The following is a 21786-nucleotide window of genomic DNA, read 5'->3' as shown; positions in this document are numbered from 1 at the left end:
GGTCGAAAAATATACACCCACAGCAGACAGGGTTTTTCCTTCCTGCTCACACCTAGAGAGTGTGCCTTTTACTTTGGTGCCACATAAGGCGGTTTTGTCAAAAGGAACACTGTCAAAAGAAGATTTAAAGGGTTTCACAAAATCACATAAGAGCATCCAAGCATGTCTTCTGATGGGAATGCCTGAAATTGCTGGCCCTGAGGTACCTTCAGGAGTTTGGGAGATAAGCCTCATGGATGAATTTGAAATAGACTGAAGGGTAACCAATTATGAGTTGACAGAACTCACTACCTTGGTGGGTGTGGTCCCAGAGAAGGCTTTGGAAGGTTCCTTGATCAAATCCCTTGGAAGTCTTGTAAAATGTGGCAAATAATCCAGTGACCTTAGGGTGAAGGTCACTGAAGCATAGACATGCTTACTGAACCTGTCCAGTACCCCAGACTCCCTGTTACGGGGGTGGACAGAGGGACTTTATTCTGCCAGTTCCTTCTTAGTGGTTGCTGCTATGACCATAGCATCAATGAGTACTCCTTCACTCCAGTGTGGTCTATCCTTAGGTGGTGCCAGGATCCTATCTGGTCTCTTAGGAATTCTCAGTCATGTCAGGCTCTTTCCACACCAGTCAACAGACTAAATCCATGAGCTCATTGGCGGGCACAGTAACCCAGGAGGTAGACAGGCCAGTACCAAAGGTCTCCAGGAACACCGACTCCTTTTGGGAAGGGTCATCAGGGGACAAACCACTCCTTTGTTTTAGGAATTCTTCATCAGATGGTGATCTGGGGACCCTGCCCCTTCCTCAAAGCCAGTGTCATCAGTGACAGACTCTTATGGAGAGTCTAAGCGTATCCTTTTCACTTTCACTTTCAAGGAACCTCCTGAGTGGGATAATCTGGGGAGATATCAAAAGAGATAAATATACCCTGCTGGGTGGTCTGGAGAAAGGTTCCGGTTGGCTGTCCCCCTGGAACAGAAGACTGAGGCTCTGGGTGCAGAATAAAATGGGACTGGGGAGAGGGATCCAAAGAGGGTAGATCAATGTAGTCTTATGTCAGTGTAAGAGGCTTCCAAGAAAGCCAGTGGCCCCTTCTTGAAATCTTAATTTTGTATTAGAGAAGCTAACATTTACTCCACCTGAACCAGTTAATCCAGCTGACTTGAGGTTCTTAACATGAAAAACAGTTTTACTGATTGCTGTGATCTCTGCAAGAAGGGTATCTGAGTTGCAAGCTTATCTGGTGAGTCAATCCTCCTAATTCTATAGGGACAGGGTTTCTTTGTGACCTAATCCTTCTTTTATGTCTGAAGTGGCATCCAAGTTTACTTTAAACCAAACTCTCCATCTCAACACTTTCTTTCATGAAGCTAAAAATGAGGGAGAGAGGATATTCCATACCATAGATGTCCACAGACAACTCAAGTACTATCTTGACAGAACTACATCTTTCAGATTTTTGGATCTGTTGTTCATTTCTTGTGAAGGTAAGAATGATCAACCTGTGTCAGAACAAGACTGTTTCTAAATGGTTATGCTATTACCTATTGTTATACTCACCATATGGAATATGGGAAAATGTGGATACCTTATGGCCTGCAATGAGGTATAACTGGAGCTAGACACTTTGGACTATCCACTGCACCAAGAGTGTTCACAAAGTGAATGGCAGAAAAGTGATAATGTGATCCGGGCACACAAAACTTAAAAGTATCTGAAGTCCTGATGAACAGGGATGCAATGATAAGCATCTTTTAAGAGTTGAGCTATCGGGGAAAATTGAAAGAGGAAGAAGCAATAACAGGTACTGAAGTAACATCATTTTGAATTTGGGCACCATAACAAACAGGTTTAGGAAAGAAGGATCCAGAACTGGTCTCCAAGCATATTCTTTTTTTGAAACTAGGAACATCTTTGAATAAAAACCCTTCCCCAGCTGGAAAAAAAGAAATGGTTCTACACCTACCTGTGACAGTATGTGATGAAGAACAGGTGGAAAGTAAAAAGTCTGATCTGGAGGATGAGGATGAGGAATGACCCCATGGAAAGGAGAAATTTCACCCAGCTACCAGCTATATCCCTAATGAATGATTTTCGGAACCCATTTGTATGAAACAATCTGTTACCAAAGAGAAAAATGGAGATTCAGACCTTCTGGAAGAAAATGGGACTGGGAGGGACAGTGTCACAAGGTCTTTTGAATGGTCATTCACACTTGTTGAACCGTCCTTGGTTTTGGGAGATTCAAGACTTCTTTTTGGAAACCTCCCTTGCCATTTCTTCTTAAATGTCTGTTTACCTGAATTTTTTTGAGATTGTTTATTCACCTTTTCCCAAAATTGGATGAGGAGATAAAAAAATCCCTTGGACAATTTGGAAAAGTAGACCTGAAAAAAAACTCAATGATTCCCTCTATTAGCTTGCCCCTTTCATCACACTTTTTGATCATTTCTACAGCAGAAGGGCCAAACACTAAATCCATCCAAAGGAAAATTTTAAATCTCACTTTTAACATAATCTGTCAGGTTCTAAAAATGCAGCCATGCAAACCTTGTAATAACAGTGCCAGTGGCCATAGCCCTGGAAGAAGTATCAAAAGAGTCATATGTGCACTGTAATCACAGTAGTGACCTGTGCAATAGAAGAAACAAAATTTATTTAAAGCAGATTTTTCCTCACAAGAAGAAACTGCATATACAATATTCATACTTTTACAACTTTTCAGAACTAACTTTAACATATGAGCCTTATGATTCAGAATTCTGTAAATCAAAGTTGCAGAAGTACATACTTTTTCCCTATACCTGTCAATAATTTCCCCATCCTTATCTAAAAGAGTAGGATTGGAAATAACTAGAGTAAGTGCAGGCAGCAGTGGGACCAACAAAAACTACAGCTGCTGGGTCAGGTTTGGGAGTAGTAAAACATTTAAAAGATTGAGGAACTTTATACCTCCTTTCTACCTTTTTATGGGCAGCTGGTTGACTATCAGGAAAAGAGCAGGCAGTAACATGCACACACTCTAAAGCAATCAGACCAGGAGGAATGGCTGTAGGTTCTGTAACATCCTTCTGTAAGAGCATATAGCATTTTCTGAGGGACTGAGAAACCTCAGTGTTCTCCCACTGAAAACACTAGCACATTCTAGTAATAGACTTGAGAATAAAAAAAAACTGCACTCTCTTCTGAGACTGAATCAAAAATCTGAAGAAAAAAACTGTATCCATCCCACATCTTCCTGCTCAGATTTGTAATACTGAATCTCTTCAAAAAACGAGGAATCCCTCTTTTTTTACCAGAAACTACTTTACAGGAAGGATCAATAGCCTGAATCAAATCCTGAGCCAGATCCAGTAAACTACTCCTATCCCAAAAAATTGAGGAGGAGTAGATACATGCTTGGTTTTCTGTTTCTTTTTGACAGGAAAATGGGGCCAACTGTGTTGCTAATGGCAGCAGCTGCTTCCCCAGGGATGGGCACAGCATTATGACACAACAGACAAACCTTCCATGACCCTTCTCCAAGGACTGACAAGAGTATATTTCTCTTTCCTACTTAGGGGACCCTACCAGCTACAGAGGATGTGGCTAGCCCCCATTCCATTGTGGATATGGGTGCTACACCAGAGGGATCAAGGGTAAAAGATAGCGTTTGAGATACCTCCAATGGCCACAATAGAGTCACCCACTTGCTAATGAAGTAAATTGCTAGCCTGCTGTGGTGGCAAAGGCTGTTTGCTTAACTTTTTTGTGCCTGGAAGGATAGACCATGGGACCAGTAGTCTGGTCCAAGGTCAAGCTGAAAGTGGTGCCTCTTTCCTGGGTAAAACAAGCAGCAATTCCCAGTAGCTACTACTAGTCCACAAAAGTTCATTTTTTGACAGAAAAAAATACATTACAAAACACTTCAAAACACTTTGCCAGTCCCACAAAAGAAAAATAAACACAATTTCTGTACAGACAAATGTTTTTCACTTTATACTACTTTTAAACTGACAGGAAAAACAAATGCTTCATTTAAAAGTACATTACAGTCTCAAGACAGTCTGTTAAAACACAACACTCCTACCTTTAAAATAACTTTCCTGAAGAGGAAAGTAATAAAACTTCAATAAAATTAAGAAAATAGAAGGTTCTTTTCCCCAAAGGGAACTTATCTACCCAGCAAAATAAAAATTAGCTGACTGTCAATCATTGAAAGCATCACAGGAATGTACTCTTCAGCTTCATTTCATACACAAACTTGTCTTTTAGTCAGGTCAATTCTAGCTGCTTGACAGTTTGGGTGCATGAAAGGTGCAGGATATAACCCATATAGCTAAGGCTGCTGCAGCAGTGATCAATATGATGAACATTTGCTGAAGCTATGTATCATAAAATCCTTGAGCATTCCCTTGCTGTTGTCAGAGGTTGCAGAGAAAACTTTGGGAAATGCTTTTTGAAAAAGTTTACTTTTTCCTAAGATAAGAATTGACAGGTAACCTGTAAAAATGATTCTGTGAGAAGGAATGAGCTAAAAACCTAGATTTCAAAAAAGATTTCTGACAGGTGAGATTCTTGACCATTATGAACAGTCTGCAAAGATAAGGCAGACATTCAAGTAGGAAAATATGTAAATGCTTTGTAGTTTGCATAGAGCAATCACTGGTGCTAGACACATTGTGAATACCTTGATGCTGAGGGCAAACCAAAGGGTAGAGAAGAGATCTGAAAATGTCAGACAGCAACAGAAAATCTTAAAAAGTAACCAAAGTTTCTGTGAATGTGAACATGGTGGTATGCATCGTTTAGATTTAATGTTACCATAAAACTTAGAAGAGGAATCAGGAGAAAAAGCGACTGCAATCAGCATTTTGAACTTGGAACTTTGAAGTGGAGATTCAGAAAGAATAGGTTTAAATCAGATCTCCAGGTTCCATCCTTCTTGAGTACCAGAAAGTTCTTGAATAGAACCATTTTCCTTGTTGATCTCCTGGTACAGGTTATATTAATAGGGTTGCCACATGTCATTGTGATCCACTTTCTGCCGATTTATTGGCATCATTGTCATGTTAGATGCGGGGGGATCGCCCGCTTATTTCTGTTCATGATGTCTTCTTTCTGCCGATTTACTATGTTTTTCTGTAAAAAAGCATTGTAAATCCAGAAATGTAAACACACGCCGATAGTCTGTTCTGTTTTTAAAAACAAAACACTGGAGTTTGTACAGTGTTTTCCAGACTACTGGACAATCAGTTTGGTTTCTGGATAGTCCGGTAAAAAATAGATAGTTGGCAATGCTAGCTAGTACTCCATGGAAAAGCATCACAGAATGTAAGGAGCTTCATAGGTTTGGGAGGAAAGAATATCATTAAAATCTGAACCCATTCTGATTAATTCCTGTTAACAAGAATCTGATGTAACCTGGTGCCAAAAAGAAAGGTACAGAGAAAGATTCCTTGAAATTTTAGAAGTCTGCCAAAGTGAGGAGGATGAGCTGGGGAGAAGGGTGGCATAATCAGCCAGTTTTCTTTAATTAAGATTAGGATTGAGGTGCCCTTCCTTTCAGAGCCAGCCTTAGGCCAATTAGACCTATTTGGCCCAATAGAGCCCTGCTCCATTGGGGGTCTGCACTAGGCTAAGACAAGTTCATTATGCCTTACGTTACCCAGAGATTTTACTGAGAGTCACTACAACATAGTGCAAAACATTTTTCTAATGGAAGTTTTGATATTGTAGTAGTTACAATATTTGTTGGTGGAGCAGACAGCATTTCCCTCATGGACTGCAGTAGTGGCCAGTCCAGTATTATTAGTAACCACAGCTTAATGCCTCTTACAAGCATACAATTCTATCCTCTCTGCTCCCACAATAGTCATTTGCTGTTGCTAAATTCTGAACAGGATGTTTTCTACCCAAAACTGGTCAAGTTAACCATCTGGTCTTGTGTCCTGCTTCAGTTACTGTCTCTGAAGAGAAGACCAGGCTTAATTTGAAGACTGATAGAAAGGTGCTCTTGCTTACCTTGCTGACATGAGGTCATATGACTTGCTGCTAATGAATATTACTCCATACCTCTCAACTGTACAGATTTTCACAGAATGTTTAGATTTTTGTCTCATATTTTAGTCCGTTGCTAATAAAATCTGTGATTTTCTGACAAATCACTGAGGACTGAAGCCATTAAACAGTGGCAGACATTTGAGTTTCAGACTCCATATCCTTCAGAAAATGCATGCCAATGCAAAACGTATTATTCTATTACCTTTCTAAGTATATAAGAGCAATATTTAAAATCTCTCTCTATTTTTGGGGCTTTATCCCCCCATTATTTTAGGACTTCTCCAGATTTCTTGCTCTAAGAGGTTGAGAAATATGGAAATGACTGTGGAATAATCGGTCATGGAGAGCATGAAAACAAACACTAGTAAGCAGAAAAAAATATAACTAATACTGTGATATGAAGTAGCTTCTAATCACTAAGACCAGTTCAACAGAATTGCAAATAAATTCTTGCTACACCACAGACAGGAGTAAAATAATTCCAGAGAAGTGAAAAGTGAGATGTGTGTTTACTGAGTGGTGGGAGATAGAAGGTGACAGAAAATCACTTAGGTGAAAGTGGAAAAATAGTAACAGAAACAGACTCAAATGTGCTGTAGTGGTTTCACAGTTTCATATGAACATAAAAACAGGATGACAAGCAGAAATTCAAAAATAGAAAATTGTTGGATGAGAATGGGATGATTTTTTTGGAAGAAGTATTATAGGAAGCTGAACAAATTGTGCAGATTTGCATGTACTCCCTATATCCAAGTGGGTTTTGTTAGGGCATTCTGATTTCCTCCCACCTGTCAAAACATGATGCATTCTGACTACTGTAAATTAACACTGCATGTAATCCTTATTGCTGTCATTGTGATCAGGGATACTGCAGAAAAAGATCCACATGCATTAGTCCACTGTTTATAAAATACATTTTCAGAAATTGGGCGATGTGTAATGGGAGACCTGAGATTATTAGTTATTATTGTTATTTTGAGGAAGTTTGACAGTTTTAGTTATTGTTGTAAAAACACATTGACTGTAACAAGGTACAAGAACTGAATGGATTAGGATCTCCAACTATTCGGGGCAAGTTCAGGAGATGAATGGAGGCCCGTGAAGGAAGAAAGGGGTAATATGAGATGAGAATGCATAATGGAGGTTAGAAATTTTCATTCTCTTCTTGGACTCCCTAGTCCTCCCACACCCATTAAGTGCAGCCCCACTAACTCATTTATCTGTACTTCCTAACATCTGAGGACACTGGGCTATGGAAGCAAGAGATGGAGAGTGTGATGAGTCAGAAGATTTTACCAGGTTTTATGTTTAAAATGAGCCTGCTTCTTAGTAATGCGGTCTGCTTGCTGTTATCTTCAGCACCTCCCGAAGACATTGCATTGCGTAATCCACCTACACCATTTTCAAGCTCAGCATGGCAAAAATGCAATGAAAGTAACAAACTTGAATCAATTTCACCTCAAAAGTGGTAATGTAAGAGCAAGCATGCAGAGGGGTATAAGCACCTCAGGCAGACGATAAGGGGCATGTTTGCTGGGCTACTGAGTTCCTGTATCTACATGGTGCTTCATTAGCTGGGTGCATCCTATCCTACCATTGTACATATCCCCAAATCACTATAGTACTGCCTGGGTCTCCTTACTCTGGGTAACATAAATGAACATAATCATAAGTATAAATGATATAAAAATTCAGTCAGTAAAACACATAAAAAGACCATCTGCATACTGTCACAACAATGGTCAAGTGGTCACATGTGGATAGAGGGTCTTTAAATGGAGGCTTTAATCAAATAGTTCCCTTGAGGAAGACCTTACATAACCTATGTGAAAATTAAAGGTAGGTCCCTGAAGCCATTATGAAAATTAGAGATGGCAGCTAGAATGACCTTAACAGTTGAGGCAGAAGCTCCTTTAGCAAAAAGGATGGCCAGAAATTCTAAAACATTTTTCTACAGGAGCTAAAAAAGGGTTGAGACCATTATCACAAGCCCAGATTGAAAATCTCTTCCACTTACTGGGATACAGTTTCCTGGTGGACAGTTTGTGCAATGCCAGCAAAATGTTTCGCACTGGGGATGGTATATTATTATGCCTGAAGACTAACAGAATTGGAGGAACCAAGTGGTTAGCTTGAGACTTTGAAGATTGGGATGCACCAGACCCTGAGGGCTAGACAGAATGTCTGGAACTGGGTCCAGAATCCATGGACAATGAACTAGATGAGGCCATAGGAAGGGAAACCAAATTTGTCGAGGCCAGTAGTGAGCAATGAGGATTACTTTGCTTCTCAACCTGACTGCTTTCTTGAGAAAGAGAGTGATCAGAGGAAAGGGCGGGAAGGCACAAAGGAGACCCGATGGCCAATCGAGAAGAGTATCTGTCTTGGACACCCCTTGAGGAGGCATTAGGGCAAAATAACTTATGCACTTGTTGTTTTGGGGTAATGCAAAAAGGTCACATCAAGGCTGGCCCCAGTGATGAAAGATCTTATTTGCCATACTGGGATTGAGAGACCACTTGGGAGGCAGTAGAATTCATCTGCTTAGTTTGTCCACTATCACTTTTGAACTCCTCGGGATGTGCATTGCTATCAGAAAGTGGTTGGAGGCAATGGTCCATTGCCATATTCTGGGGGCTTCTTGACACAGGGGGTAGGATCTGGTTCCTCCTTGTTTGTTGATGTACCAAACTACAGACATGTTGTCTAATTGGATTGCAATCGTTCCTTGAGGCAGGACAGATTGAAATGCTTGCAGTGCTAATAGCACTGCCCTCAGCTTCAGGACACTGATATGCAGATTGGCCTCAATCGAGGACCAAGTGCCTTGGACTACCTTTCCCAGATAATGCTCCCCACCAATCTGGGAGGCATACATGGTCATTGTGGCCTTGGGTTTAGGGAGAACAAAGGGATGGCCCAAAAGAATTTATTCGGATTTCATCCACCAGGATAGGTCTTTTTTGCAGCAACTGGTGATAAAAATGGGGTAGTTCATTGGATGGGTTAGAACAGACCACTGATTCACAAGAACCCATTGCAGTAACCTCATGTGAAATCTTGCTATTGGGACCAGAGTGATAGCAGCTGTTATGGATCCCAACACTTGAAGCACCAGAAAAGCTGATACTTTGTGCGTAGGAGAAAATGTACTTGAGATTTTATTTTCTGTAGGTTGTGAAGGGGGAGGGAGGCTACACATGAGATGGTGTTCAAATGAGCTCCTATGAATTCCATATCCTGAGAGGGAGTCAGTTGAGACTTTGTATGATTGACTGTGATGCCAAGACACTGGAACAATTGTAGGATGAATTATGTTGGCCGAAGCAGTATATGTCTGGTGGAAGCAGTGATGAGCCAGTCATCTAGATATGGAAATACCTGGCATCTGTGCAGTCTCAAGTTGTTACTGCTGCCATACACTTGGTGAACACCCTGGGGGCTGTAGTGAGGCCAAAGGGCAGCACCCTGAACTGATAGTGACAAGCTCTTAACTGAAAGCAGACAAATCTTCTTGAGCATTTGTCCATCTTTATGTGTTAATACTCATCGTCTGTCGAGCACATCCAATTGTTTTCCTGTAGAAAGGGAAGTATTGACTGAACCATGATCATCTGGAATTTGGACTGTTGAACAAATTTAAATAAATAAAAAAGAACAAGGCAGCCATGCACATCTAAAGAACATTAATTTATTAAAATACAAGTGGTAAGCGCTTTCATGCAGATACACTGTACTTCATCAGACCAATAGAATAAATACAAGCAACACACTTTTAAATAACAGAATCAATTAAAAAACAATAAAAAACAAAAGAGTGTATAATGGAGCTTTTAGGTTATATATGCAGGCAGGACCCCACTAGTGCTTTGTGTAAGCATGTCTGTGATAAACCTGGGCATGTTTTTGCTTTTATGGTTTTGCAAATGATAGGTGTTGATAGGTGAAGGGGCGATAGCAGGAATAAACTTGAAATGACAGAATCCAAATGGATTATTAGGCTTTCTGCATATAGAAAACCGGGGATGAATCGATATGTACCTTTAAAGCCTGTTTTAAAGGCATGCCCTTTGAAACACTAATTATGTTTTTTAATTGTTTTTAATTGATTCTGTTATTGGCATCTACTGCTAATCCTTTCACCCAGTGCTGGTGGTCCTCAGGAGTGAATAGTATTTTATCTGGTCTCCAGGGAATTAGATCTGTCGAATCAGGGCCCACTGAGTGATCAACTTAATGAGATTGTCAGCAGGAGGAGTCATCCAGGAAGTAGAATGTTGAGCTCTGAAGGCTTGCAAGTACACAGACTCCTCTGAGACAGGGTCTTTGGGCTTCCAGTTACCCCTCTGTTTGAGGATCTCTAGAATGTCTCCAAAGGAAATGTCTTCCAGTGGTGACCAGAGGGAACCATCCCCATCATTGAAATCCGTGTCCTTGGTGACAGACTCTTCAGGGGAATCCGGGTGTTTCCTCTTACACAGCTTCTTTTGAAGGGGCTCTTCAGTGGGAATATCTGAAGAGGACTTGGAAGAGGGGTGATCCTTAGTTGGTATGTCTTGCATCCTTGGAGCTCACCGTCTAGGTACAGAGGTTGGGGGAAGCTCCGGGTAAGCAGGGGTCATGGGGTGAGACTCCAGTAACACAGTAGTCATCTGGGAACTAGTGGTGGCCAAAGTCCTCTCCATAGCTTGAAAGGCAGGCCCCCTGAGGAGGGATGGAAGCCCAGAACCGAGACAGACAAACTCAGTACTGGGGTCACACCCCGCCGCGAGAGACCCACCTCCAAAACTGGAGCTGAGGAAAGACCCCTAGCTGGCATATTCTGAAAACGTAAGGATGACTCCAAATAAAAAACAGGACTCGACTCAAACCCCCCCCCCCCAGACCCAACGGCAGAGGTATGATCTCACAGACCCAGTGGAGTGAGATTCATGCCCAGAACCAAAGACAAGGATGCTGTCGGTGCCAGGCCCATTGGAACCTGTGTGGTTGGAGATGACAACTCTAAAGCTTCTGAGAAGGTCAGAGGAGGAATATAAGTATAAGTGCTAGGAGAATACAGGTGGAAGAGGGAGCTAAGAAGATGGAGGAAGTCCCCTAGCTGTCAGAAGCTGATCCACCAACCTCACTATGTAAACTTCAGAAGGACTGCTGGCTGAGTGAACATACAATCCAGAGAGAGAGATTCTGGCCTCTCTATAAATAGGCTAGGAAGTTGACCATGGAAGAGTCATTAGATGGGGAATATCTCATCTTGGGTGCAAAGAAGTTTCAGTCTTCAGCACCAAAGAAGAAGGTAAAAGCTGAGGAGCAGCAGGAAATGTCAGCACCGACATGGAAAATGAGGAAGCCAGTGCCGACAACAGAGTCGTTACCGGTGCTGGTGCTGTAGGTGGTGTCAATGGCACTGAGGTGGTGGTTGGTGCTAAGGCCTCAGTCCATTCTTTGAGTTTTACAGCCTTATACTTCGGTTCTAAAGAGGAACCAACAGACGGGTACTTATGTTTTTTAGATGTCGGTGCCAATGGAGACATCGGCACTGAATGACTAGTTTATGAACCAGAGGCTTTTGGAGACTTGTTGACCTTGGACAAAGCTTCTTCAAAAGGGGCTTTAAGAAGCCCTTTAAATATAAGTTTATTTCAACTCTCTTCCAGGGCCCTAGTACTGAAGCCGTGGCAGACAGATCACTCTAAATCTAGAGCACACAAACAATAAACCCAAGAGTTGTGGTAGACTTAGATTTTTCTGCCATGATAGGAGAACAGAAGGCAGAAACTCAGTCAGAAAGGTACAACACACACACACACACACACACACACACACACACACACACACACACACACACACACGCACACACGCACACAAGCACGCACACACACAAACACACACACACACACACTCATGGAAGAAAGGAAAAGGAAAAATATCCTACCAACGATGGTAGGAAGAATTACCAAATGGTAGTAGAAAGGGAGAAAGGGGAACTGCCAACAATGGTAGAAAAGAAATACCAACAGGTATAGGGTTAAACAGAATTAAATCAGTAGCAAGATGCATACAGAATGAATAATTTTAAATATTCTACTTAGCTGTTAGAGAAGAGTCGGCTGATGCTTCTTTCTATAAGTACAGCAAATGAGATCTGAGGTAATGTAGAGAGGGGTATTGTGGGTAGACTTTAACTTGACAGTTTTTTAGCTGGCATGAGCTATATAATGACTGGACTGGTTCCAAGGATCAGAACCATAACCCCAAGATCAAGAATAGATGAAGATTGATAGCATCAGTTCATGTATTACCAAACAGAAAAGGCTTATTTGTTGGTGTCAACAACAAAACCAGCACCCATTGACAGCTAGTGTTTCTCTGGTTTTACATTATTCGTGTGAGTTATAATCTATGACCTTACTTAATCCTCGATCAAGGTTCATTTGTTGGCTATTTCAGAATGTCTGCCCATGGATCCCCTTCTTTCAGTGCAGTCTCATGTCAAAATGTTTTGAAAGGAGAGTTGCACAAGATGCCTCATAGAAAATATGTATCCGCCTCAGGATTTTAATTTTGTGTAAGAAAAGCTAACTCTTACTTCATGTGAAGCAGTTCATCAGGTTGACTTGAAGCTCTTGATATGGAAAACAGTCTTACTTATTGCTCTGACATTGCAAGAAGAGTATTTGAGTTGCAAGCTCTTAGGGTGGAAAGGAATACTGACTGAAAACCTCAGGATTAGATCTAAATATAAATAATTTTTTTTTCTATGGAAGAAAACGTCTCGGAAAAGAGGTATCTGGCAGACACACCATGAGAAGGAGTCAGAACAGACTTCTGAATGCTTTCTTGGAATCCCAGCCTGTGTAGAAGATTCCTTATGTAACTCTTCCTGACACTTTGAAAAAGACTCTGCAACAATGAGCAAGTTGCCTTAATAAGTAAAAATGTGAATACCTTGCAGTCTGTACTAGAATATCATAGGAGCTAGTCAGTTTGCGAACACACTTGTAGCAGTTGACAGGCCAAAGAGTAAGGTAGAGAACTGATCCATAAACACAAAACTTTAAGAAACACCTGGACTCTGGATTTACGGGAATATGATAATATGTATCTTTTAAATCTAACATCATTAGAAATCTCAAATGAGGAATAAAGGCTAACAAGTTGTGAAATGACAGCATTTTGCACTTGGGGCCACTATCACTAAATGGTTCAGAAAGGAAATGTCTAGAACTGGTCTCCAAGAGGCTTCTTTCTTTGGCACTTCAAACATCCTTAATTCTTCTCCTAACTGAGGAGTAGGAGTTTCTATCAACCCCTGAGCTAGTACATGCTGGATGACAGGAGTTGAAAGAAGAGTTTGGTATGGCAGAAGAGGAAGAATCCCCTGAAAAGGAGGGAGAGATTCCTATTGCCATCTGTAGCCTTGATGGATTAGTATCGGGACCCATTTGAAAAAAAAATATCTGTTGCCAAAGAGAGAGATGGAGATTCATATATTCTGGAATGATTAAAGGACTGCCAAACTGGAGAGGGAAAGGAAAGTCCCTCACATAGTCATATTTTACTAGAGGTGAATTCTATGTGCACTGAATATTTGTAAGAATTTACACATTCTATAGGGATGTTTAAGGGTTAGTAACAATTAAAGGAAAACAGTCAATTAGTCTCTGCAGTATTGCAAACAACAACATTTTTGTTTTAGAAGAGTTAACTGTGAGAAGATGACAGAAAAAAACAGTGATATACCTTACCAAAGTCATCTTGTAAATGCTTTTGAAGGTTACAAAAATTATCTGAAGATAGAAATATGTGCAAGTCATCAACATTAAAAAACATAAATAGTATGGATGTTCTGAGGAAGAGTGCTGAAAAAAGGAAGATATTCTGTGGAAATGATTGTTAATTTCAACAGATGAAGTCAGATAACAGTTGACAGAATTCTACTATTTATTTTGGTGAACATCATTTTTGCTACTCATGCTCTCACTTATCCTACAGAAATTATTCTAAACACATTCAATGTTCCCACAGAGTGTTGAAATAACTGGATAGTAACATAAGGAGTCATTATTCCTTAACACATCTTGTATCCCACTGTAAAAGTATGCAGGTGCCAAAATAGCAGTGTCAGACAACAAAGAAGTAAATACATCGCTCTGAAACAGTAAAAATGCTTCCCAAAATGTGAAAATGGACCTCAAATTCCTTTCTAATGTTCCAGGAAGAATAACTAGTGAGTCAGAGACCACATATATGTAACAAAATAATCAATTGCTAAAAATGCATGAAATTAAGGTTTTCTCCCCGGGCCTCCACTGAAAACGGGCCGACTCGGCCCAGTGGACTATCCAGGTCAACAAATGCAAATAAATAAATAAATACATACATAAATAATAATAAATAAATAATAAAAATCACTAAATTAATAATAAAATAATAAATTAATAGCACTAGAGCAAAAAAAAAAATCTTAACAGGAATGAATTAGATAAAATTAGGAAAACTCTTTGGGGCAATATAGATTTCACATCAATAGATAAACATTCCATTTAATTAAGAGCAAAGCACAAATGTGTGAGTAAATTACAAAAGCAACTCAAAAGAGCAGGTCATAAATGTCCTCTCTAAAGCCAAAAACACAGCATCTATGAGACCTGATAATATCCCAGGCTGCATCCTACATGGGCTCCAACAAGAATTAGCAACACCATTGGGTAATCTTTTTAATCATAGTCTAAGCACTGGCTGAAAGGAAAATGACCAGCATTATTCCCTTGCGCAAAGGTGGTGCTTCCACTGACCCAGGGAATTATAGACCTATTAGCCTGACTAGCCTTATCTGCAAGACCATGGAGTGAATCATCATGGACCTTAACAAAGCTATAGGAAATCTCCAAGCACTTGACCCTACTTAGTTTGGATTTGTCAAAGGGATATCATGCCTGTTAAACCTGGCAGATTTCACCAAGGCCCTGCATGAGGAGAAATCTGCATACAGCCTACCTAGACTTAGATAAGGCGTTTGACACTATCCCCCCACACAGGCATCATTGACAAATTCAGCCAACCAAGAATCAACCCATATAATGTTAGATGGGTCACTAACTGGCTCACTGATAGAACACATATAGTCAAAGGGCAATCCACCTTCAACAGCAAACTTGTAGCCAGTGGTGGTCCACAGGGATCAGTCCTGGGACCTCTACTGTTTGGAATCTATTTCTCCGAAGTACGAGCAAAAACTAAAGCTCTGTGGATGACAAAGTTTGCTGATGTCTGCAAACTGGGAATGGTCATAGAATCTCCAAATGATTTCAACATCCTATAAGAGGGTCTTGCACAAACAAATGACTGGTGCCAAAGCCATGGCCTTAAACTCAATGTAAAAAAATGTATTATGATCCCTTTCAGTAATAACTGCCACATAAATAGCAACACCCTAAGTATGCACTCAGTGGTGAGAGACCTGGGCACACAGGTTGACAACCTTACCTTTGATCAACATGTCTCCACAGTGGTAAGAAGGGCATTCTATATTGATCATGTCATAAGTAAGGACATTGCCTCCAGAAAAAAAGAAGTTATAACCTCCCTGCACTTTTCCCTCACCAGGCCAATAATTTATTACAGCACCTCTTTTGGTATGTACCTTTCCAAGCACCTGCAGCAAATGGAGAGACCACAAAGGTTCCTCACAAGGAAAATTCAAGGTCTGCAGCATCTGTCCTATGTGGATCATCTAACAATCACTGCCACTTTATTCTGTTTCATACAGTCTACTCAGAGGCAATCTCTGCCTTGCATATAAGGCAATCACTGACCCTGCTTTTTTGGAAATGTTGCATATCTGCAAGTCAAATGGTACACAAGTTACCCACGCTAAAGCCCTTTACCTGGTATGTGACATTACTCGAACCTGTTGGAGGGACAGATTAGGCTCCCAAAGGTTACCACACCTTTGGAACAGACTCCATAAATTTATGTTTGGAGTTCCACCTGTGTCCCTCTTGCACAGGGGCAATAATTGCTGATCATGGAAATAAGGGTAGAACTTGGCTTGGCTTATAAGGGCCCTATAGCCATTAGCCTAGTAACTTCCTATGATCCTATGAATCAATTCTATGGGCAGCATAAACTATTATACATTGGGATAGTTAAAAACTGTGACAACTAAGGCAAGCAAGAAACACTATTAGTCTGAAATTACAAGTAAATTCATATCATACTGAAGTTAATATCTGATTGCAGATATCCAAGAAAGTGCATGTCTATGTTTTACTTGTTTTCATACCTTTCTATCTGTTCCACTGGTGATGATCTGGAATTCTTCAGGATGGTAACATACACACCGGAATAAAGTGTTAGCCAGCACCATCTGGTTTCTAACAAAACGCCTGTTGAAGTGGAAAGAAAATAAACACAGCTGTCATACAAGCAGCGTGCTCCACAAAGATTTTGAAATGTTAGTGCCAGCTCTTGTTGTTACCCAGCCTTTCACACTGATGTGATGTTTCTCTGAACTGCACTAGGTGAAAGGATAATACAGCAATTTGTTATTTAACTCATGATCTTTGCAGTTGTATTCTTCATGCAGTATCATTTTTAAGCTTAAGACCAGTGCCCTAGGACCCAGCAAGAACTAGTACATTTTCTCATGATATTGATAATTTATCAGCCCTTAAAACATGTAAAAGGAATGCTGTCTGGGGTGAGCAACTGAAACACACAAGTGTAGTGGGAATATGAAGTCAACAAGGTTAATGCTTGTAGAAAGATAAACATTAACAGTCTAAAAGACAAAACAAAACTTAATTTGTCACTTCTTTACACCAAAGAGGCCACAGCTGTGTACAATTTGCTAACACAGTGCATATACTTTACTGTAAAAAAGTGATCCCTTGCACTCACTTGCATTTTTGTAACAGGCAAACCATGATTCAGAATATGAGCATTTTTAATTCATACCCTGAAAAAAATAAAAACACAAAATAAGAAGTAAGGTACAGGGACAGATGCAGAGATATTAACAAAATGCACAATGAATATGACTACAATGGGGAGGAATTAATGTAGCAGTACCTGAGGCAGCAGCATCACTCTAATCTATCATAACACTGACTGCCTTAAATAACTGTACAGTTTTGCTTCATGGACTAATCTTGCAGCAGGTAACATTTATGGGCAATTTTTGAATTAATGCACAGAAAACATTTACAGGACTGTAGATTCAATTAAACTCCCCTAAGGTCCCAATCTCCTGAGACCAGCTCTGTTATAAGAAACAGTACCCAGAGTATGAATCTGTTCATCTTATTATCAGATTTTATTTGCAGTCACTTACAAAGTGTGAATGTTCTGTGTAGGGTGTGGGTGTTCTATGCAGAGTTTAGAGCAAATAGTGATACACAGTATTCTATGCCGCGGTGGTACGGTGGTAGCATTGTCACCTCACAGCAAGAGGTTCTTCCGTTCTATTCTCGGCTGGGCTTGGGAATGCCTTCTGTGTGGAGTCTGCATGTCCTCCCCATGGTTGGGTAGCGTTCGAAAGATATGCACGCATAAATGGGCATGCCTTCGTTGAAGGTTGGGTGTCGAGCTGGCACCTCGGCGTTTCGTAAAAAAAATCTACTGCCAATCATTAGTGGACCGGAGTTCCGCTGTGGTGACCCCTTACCGGGAAAAGCCAGAAAAAAAGCAACAAGTGATACACAGTATTCTATTCTGGACATTATCATTTGTAAAGCTAGAGCTTTCCTAGATTGTCTTATGATCATTTGGATGCTAACTTAAGTTGACCAAGTGCTACTTTTGTGATGTTTTGGACATGTGGAGCAAAGATGAGTTGTTAAAAGGTATACCTAGGTACCTTATTTCAGTGACTTCAGGCAATGCATTATCTTGAGGGCTGGTAATAGATAATGTAGGACTGGATTTAAGTTTTTCATATGTCACAACCAACATAGTAGTTTTTTTTTTTTTTTTTTTTTTTTTTTTTTTACAGTTTATAAAGCCAATTCATTCATAAGCTGAAATCTTTATCTTGTAATTTATTTTGTAACTTATCGGAGTGAAAAATGATGATGCCATCTGAGAAAAGTATACAGTTAAGAGTTTGTATATCAAAGGGTAATTTTGTTAATGAATTCGGAAGAGAGTATTGGACCCAAGAGTGAGCCATGAGGTACTTCTGCTGAAAAGTACCACTGTTGACTACATTAGTACCACGTGTAACAGTAAAAGTTCTACTAGTTAGATATGAAGTGAACCAACATACTGTACTGTCACCTATACCAAAGTTGTCTCATACTGTAATCAGAAGGGTGTGACTGACAAATTCAAAAGCGCAAATTAAGCCAATGAAATGACCACTCACTAGCTGATCATTTTCAATACCCTCAAAGATAAAGTTAGTGGTAGTGAATATTGTTGTTTATATGCTATATTAATTGTGAAATCCCTGTTGTCTGCTAGTTAAGAAATCATATTTGGAGATATGTTTGATTAGTTGCATATTAAGAAGATTTTCCATTCCCTTAGTTAGAGGACAAAGAATTGAGATTGTCGTATAGTCAAAGGGGGACTTGGGATTTTTAACTTTGTGACTTGAGACTATGGCAGTGTGTTTACAGGGTTAGGAATTCTTCATGTTGTTAATTGTAAGATTGACAATGTGTTGTACCAACTTGCAAATGTGTTTTACCACAGTTTGAATAAACTATGGATTCATTGTTGAATGTTTTACTGACTTGTGTCTGTAATTTCAAATTCCCTCAATACCTGTTTAGAGGATCTAGCCTTGAAATAGAATGGTGCAAGATCACAAATAGAAAATATTGTGTCTTGTTTAGTGGTATTTGTTGCCTGTGAACTTTGAGAATTGTAAGGAGTGAGACTGCTGAATACAAGTGATCTTATTAAGCAGTTTTGGGTGAAAAATTCTCTATTCAATTCATTAAACTTGGGGCTTTATTCTTCCTAGGGCTTAATGACCATATGTAGTTTATGTATGTGATTATAGCCCTGATAAATGTAGCTGTTGCTGCTTTAAATGTTGATTTTTAATTATGGGCTTGATCATGGTATAAATACTGGTGATATGTGCTTTTGTATTTATAACTGAAGAAGGCAAGGTTGCTGAAACCGGTCTGATTTCTATGGTGTTGCCATATTAAAGATAAGTATGAATATGCCTATTTGGTGCTGGCTTTGTTTATTTTTGAGAAATACTTAAGAGTTTTGAGCCTGTTTATCAGCCTTAACATGTGGGGTGTGTCTCTAAAGGTGACTGTGTTTTTTCCCTGCTGTGGCCTTTGAATGAGTGTTTTTTCTTACATCAGTGGCTGAATTCACCTGGGTAGAAGTGACTGCTTCCCTGGGATTAATTTTATATAAATACAGGGCATGTCATCTTCTTTTGGTTGACAGAAGGTGAATAGAGAAGGATTTATGCATGCCAAACCACTTTGGGTTCCCATTCCTGGTTGCAGAATTGCTTGATATGAGGCAGCAAAACATTTGAGTGTTCGGAGTCGAATACAGCTACAAAGGGTAAGGAGAGAACAATTTTAGCAGCTGTTACCAGTTTGGTGGAGAATAGTGCATCCTTTTTGAAGAGGAGAAAAGGACCAAAGGGCCGTTCATTTATAGATGCATGTTATGCAGCTTTGATATCAACCCTTTGGTGTTTATCGTTGCAGAATTATGATTCTGCGTTCATGGAGATTCAACCGTTGTGGTAACCTGGAGTGTCTGTATAGAATTGTTTATATTGAGCTTGTGTCGGAAAACTCAATTATTGTGTCAACTTTGATCCAGCTTACCGTGTGTTGGCAGTTTTTGGGAATAAGTTGACATGGGATATTGAAATTTGTAAGTACTGGTTTGTATGGGACATTGTTTGGTATGGGACACTGTTCAACTTATTGAAGTAACTGGGAAGAGCTCTTGCAAACAAGTGCAACAATATAAGACCTTACAATACTTTTGGAAGTACTGAAGAGTTGGGTCTGCTGTGCACAGTTTCATAAGAACAAATGCAAAATTATTGTGATATTTTTTTCCCTAAAGACTCAATTATTGGCCTTATGTGGAATGTGTTTGGTCGGAAGACTCAAGCAATGTGTTGATTTGGTTCCAGTGGACTAATTTGGCAGTCGCTGAAGCTGATATGGGACATTGTAATGTTTGTTTTTTTTTGGGATGGGGTAGTGCTTCAAATACATCTACTGATGTGACCTTGTGTTTTTCACCAATCGAACATTCTAATACCTGTAAGGGGATGATGAGGGGAAATATTCAAGCGCATTGAAGAGTCATGAAAAGATTTATTTAAGCGCACTAAAGAGTTGTGTTTGTTGTGCTTGTCATCCATGAATAAAGGAAGGACATTGGACATTATAATATTTATGATCTTGCTGAATATGGGACATTGCTTGAATTTCAAGTTCTGATTTAATACTTATGTCGGTTCTTTATTGATGTTATATATGTGCTCCTGTGATTATTAATGGTTGTACAATCATTACGGCCGGGGGGGGGGGGTTGATTTGGTAAGGAGTTTAATGTGTTGTGCTTCTCGGGCCTATTGTTTTGGAACAAATAATACATTCATGGGATGCTGTGGACACTTTCATTGGCTACATTTAGGGTCTATATTATACTCTCGAAAGCCGACAATGTCGAATCTGACATTGTCGACACGAGAATATCAAATACTCAGAATCTCGAGTGTATAAATGGAAATCTCTATAAGGGGAGATTTCCATTTACTGCAATGTAGTGTGATCTCGGAGTTGGTATATTTAAGTAGCGGGGGATATGGGGCTGCAGGGGTGCTTGGCCCCCTGCCTAAACCCATTAGGGTACTTTTTTCTTTTTTTTTTTTTTTTTTTGTCTTTTTATAAGGTCGATGTTTGAAGACATCGACCATATGGTGTGGACCATATGTTGTTCAATGTTTTCAAACGTCGATCGTATAATATAGACCCTACATTTATTATGTGTTGATAAGGGGGTCGTAGCATCTTATGTGAAGTGATTGTTGGCTAGAATTTGAGGGGTTAATCACCTGTGACTAATGCTCAACAGATTCCTTTTGACTGTTTTGTGTAAAGTTGGGTTTGTCAGGGCCCATAACAATATTTTTACAACAGTGGACCATTTGATGAAGGGAATTTGAATATAACGGTTGGAAATTTAGAGTGGGGAAGATTGGTTTGAAATTGGGACTGTTCATGAAAGGGTAATATTATTGCATCTGAAATGTTGTTGCAGTATGTGGATTATGTAAATTAAGTGCTAGTTTTATATAGTCCTGTGTTGGATCATGTGAGTGGGCACTAATTTTCAAATGTATGGGTTAAATATATACAGCACAAGAAGGTGTATACAGCATGTCACGATAGGTAATATTTGTTAGACAGTCATAGTATTTCAAATATTGTTATGCCAACTGTTTTGTTCTTAAATTTATAAAGAAGGGGTTGATTCTGTGTTAGTACAAACACTAACAGCCTACTTTAGTGCATTTATTAATAACTAACAGTTTAGGCACATTGATATCTGTTAGAGCTGTAAAACTGTTAGATGGATGGTCTTGCAAAATTGAAATGTTATGGGATGCCAGTTTGGCAGGTGGCATTTTAGTTTTCTGAAGGCCATTTGAATTGTAATTTTTCAATTTAGGATTGGCTTAAGGTTATAGTACTGAATTTAAATTTAACAGCCGCGGTGGTGCAGTGGTAGCATTGTCG

The 21786-nt window shown here is 39.7% G+C and overlaps 1 protein-coding gene across 1 annotated transcript in view; it reads right to left on the bottom strand.

The window, feature by feature from the left end:
• The window catches only part of CFAP52 (cilia and flagella associated protein 52), a 788965-nt gene that overhangs the window by 178593 nt on the left and 588586 nt on the right, over window positions 1-21786 (bottom strand). The window contains exon 12 of the mRNA XM_044068790.1: window positions 16326-16428. Coding sequence (XP_043924725.1) covers window positions 16326-16428 — 103 coding nt within the window. The remainder of the gene's footprint in view (window positions 1-16325; window positions 16429-21786) is intronic.

This window comes from Protopterus annectens, chromosome 4.part0 (genome assembly GCF_019279795.1).
Source record: "Protopterus annectens isolate FY-2018-M chromosome 4.part0, PAN1.0, whole genome shotgun sequence".
Classification (NCBI taxonomy): Eukaryota; Metazoa; Chordata; order Ceratodontiformes; family Protopteridae; genus Protopterus; species Protopterus annectens.
Note: the sequence above shows the minus strand (reverse complement) of the source record. Positions and strands in the feature narration are given on the sequence as shown.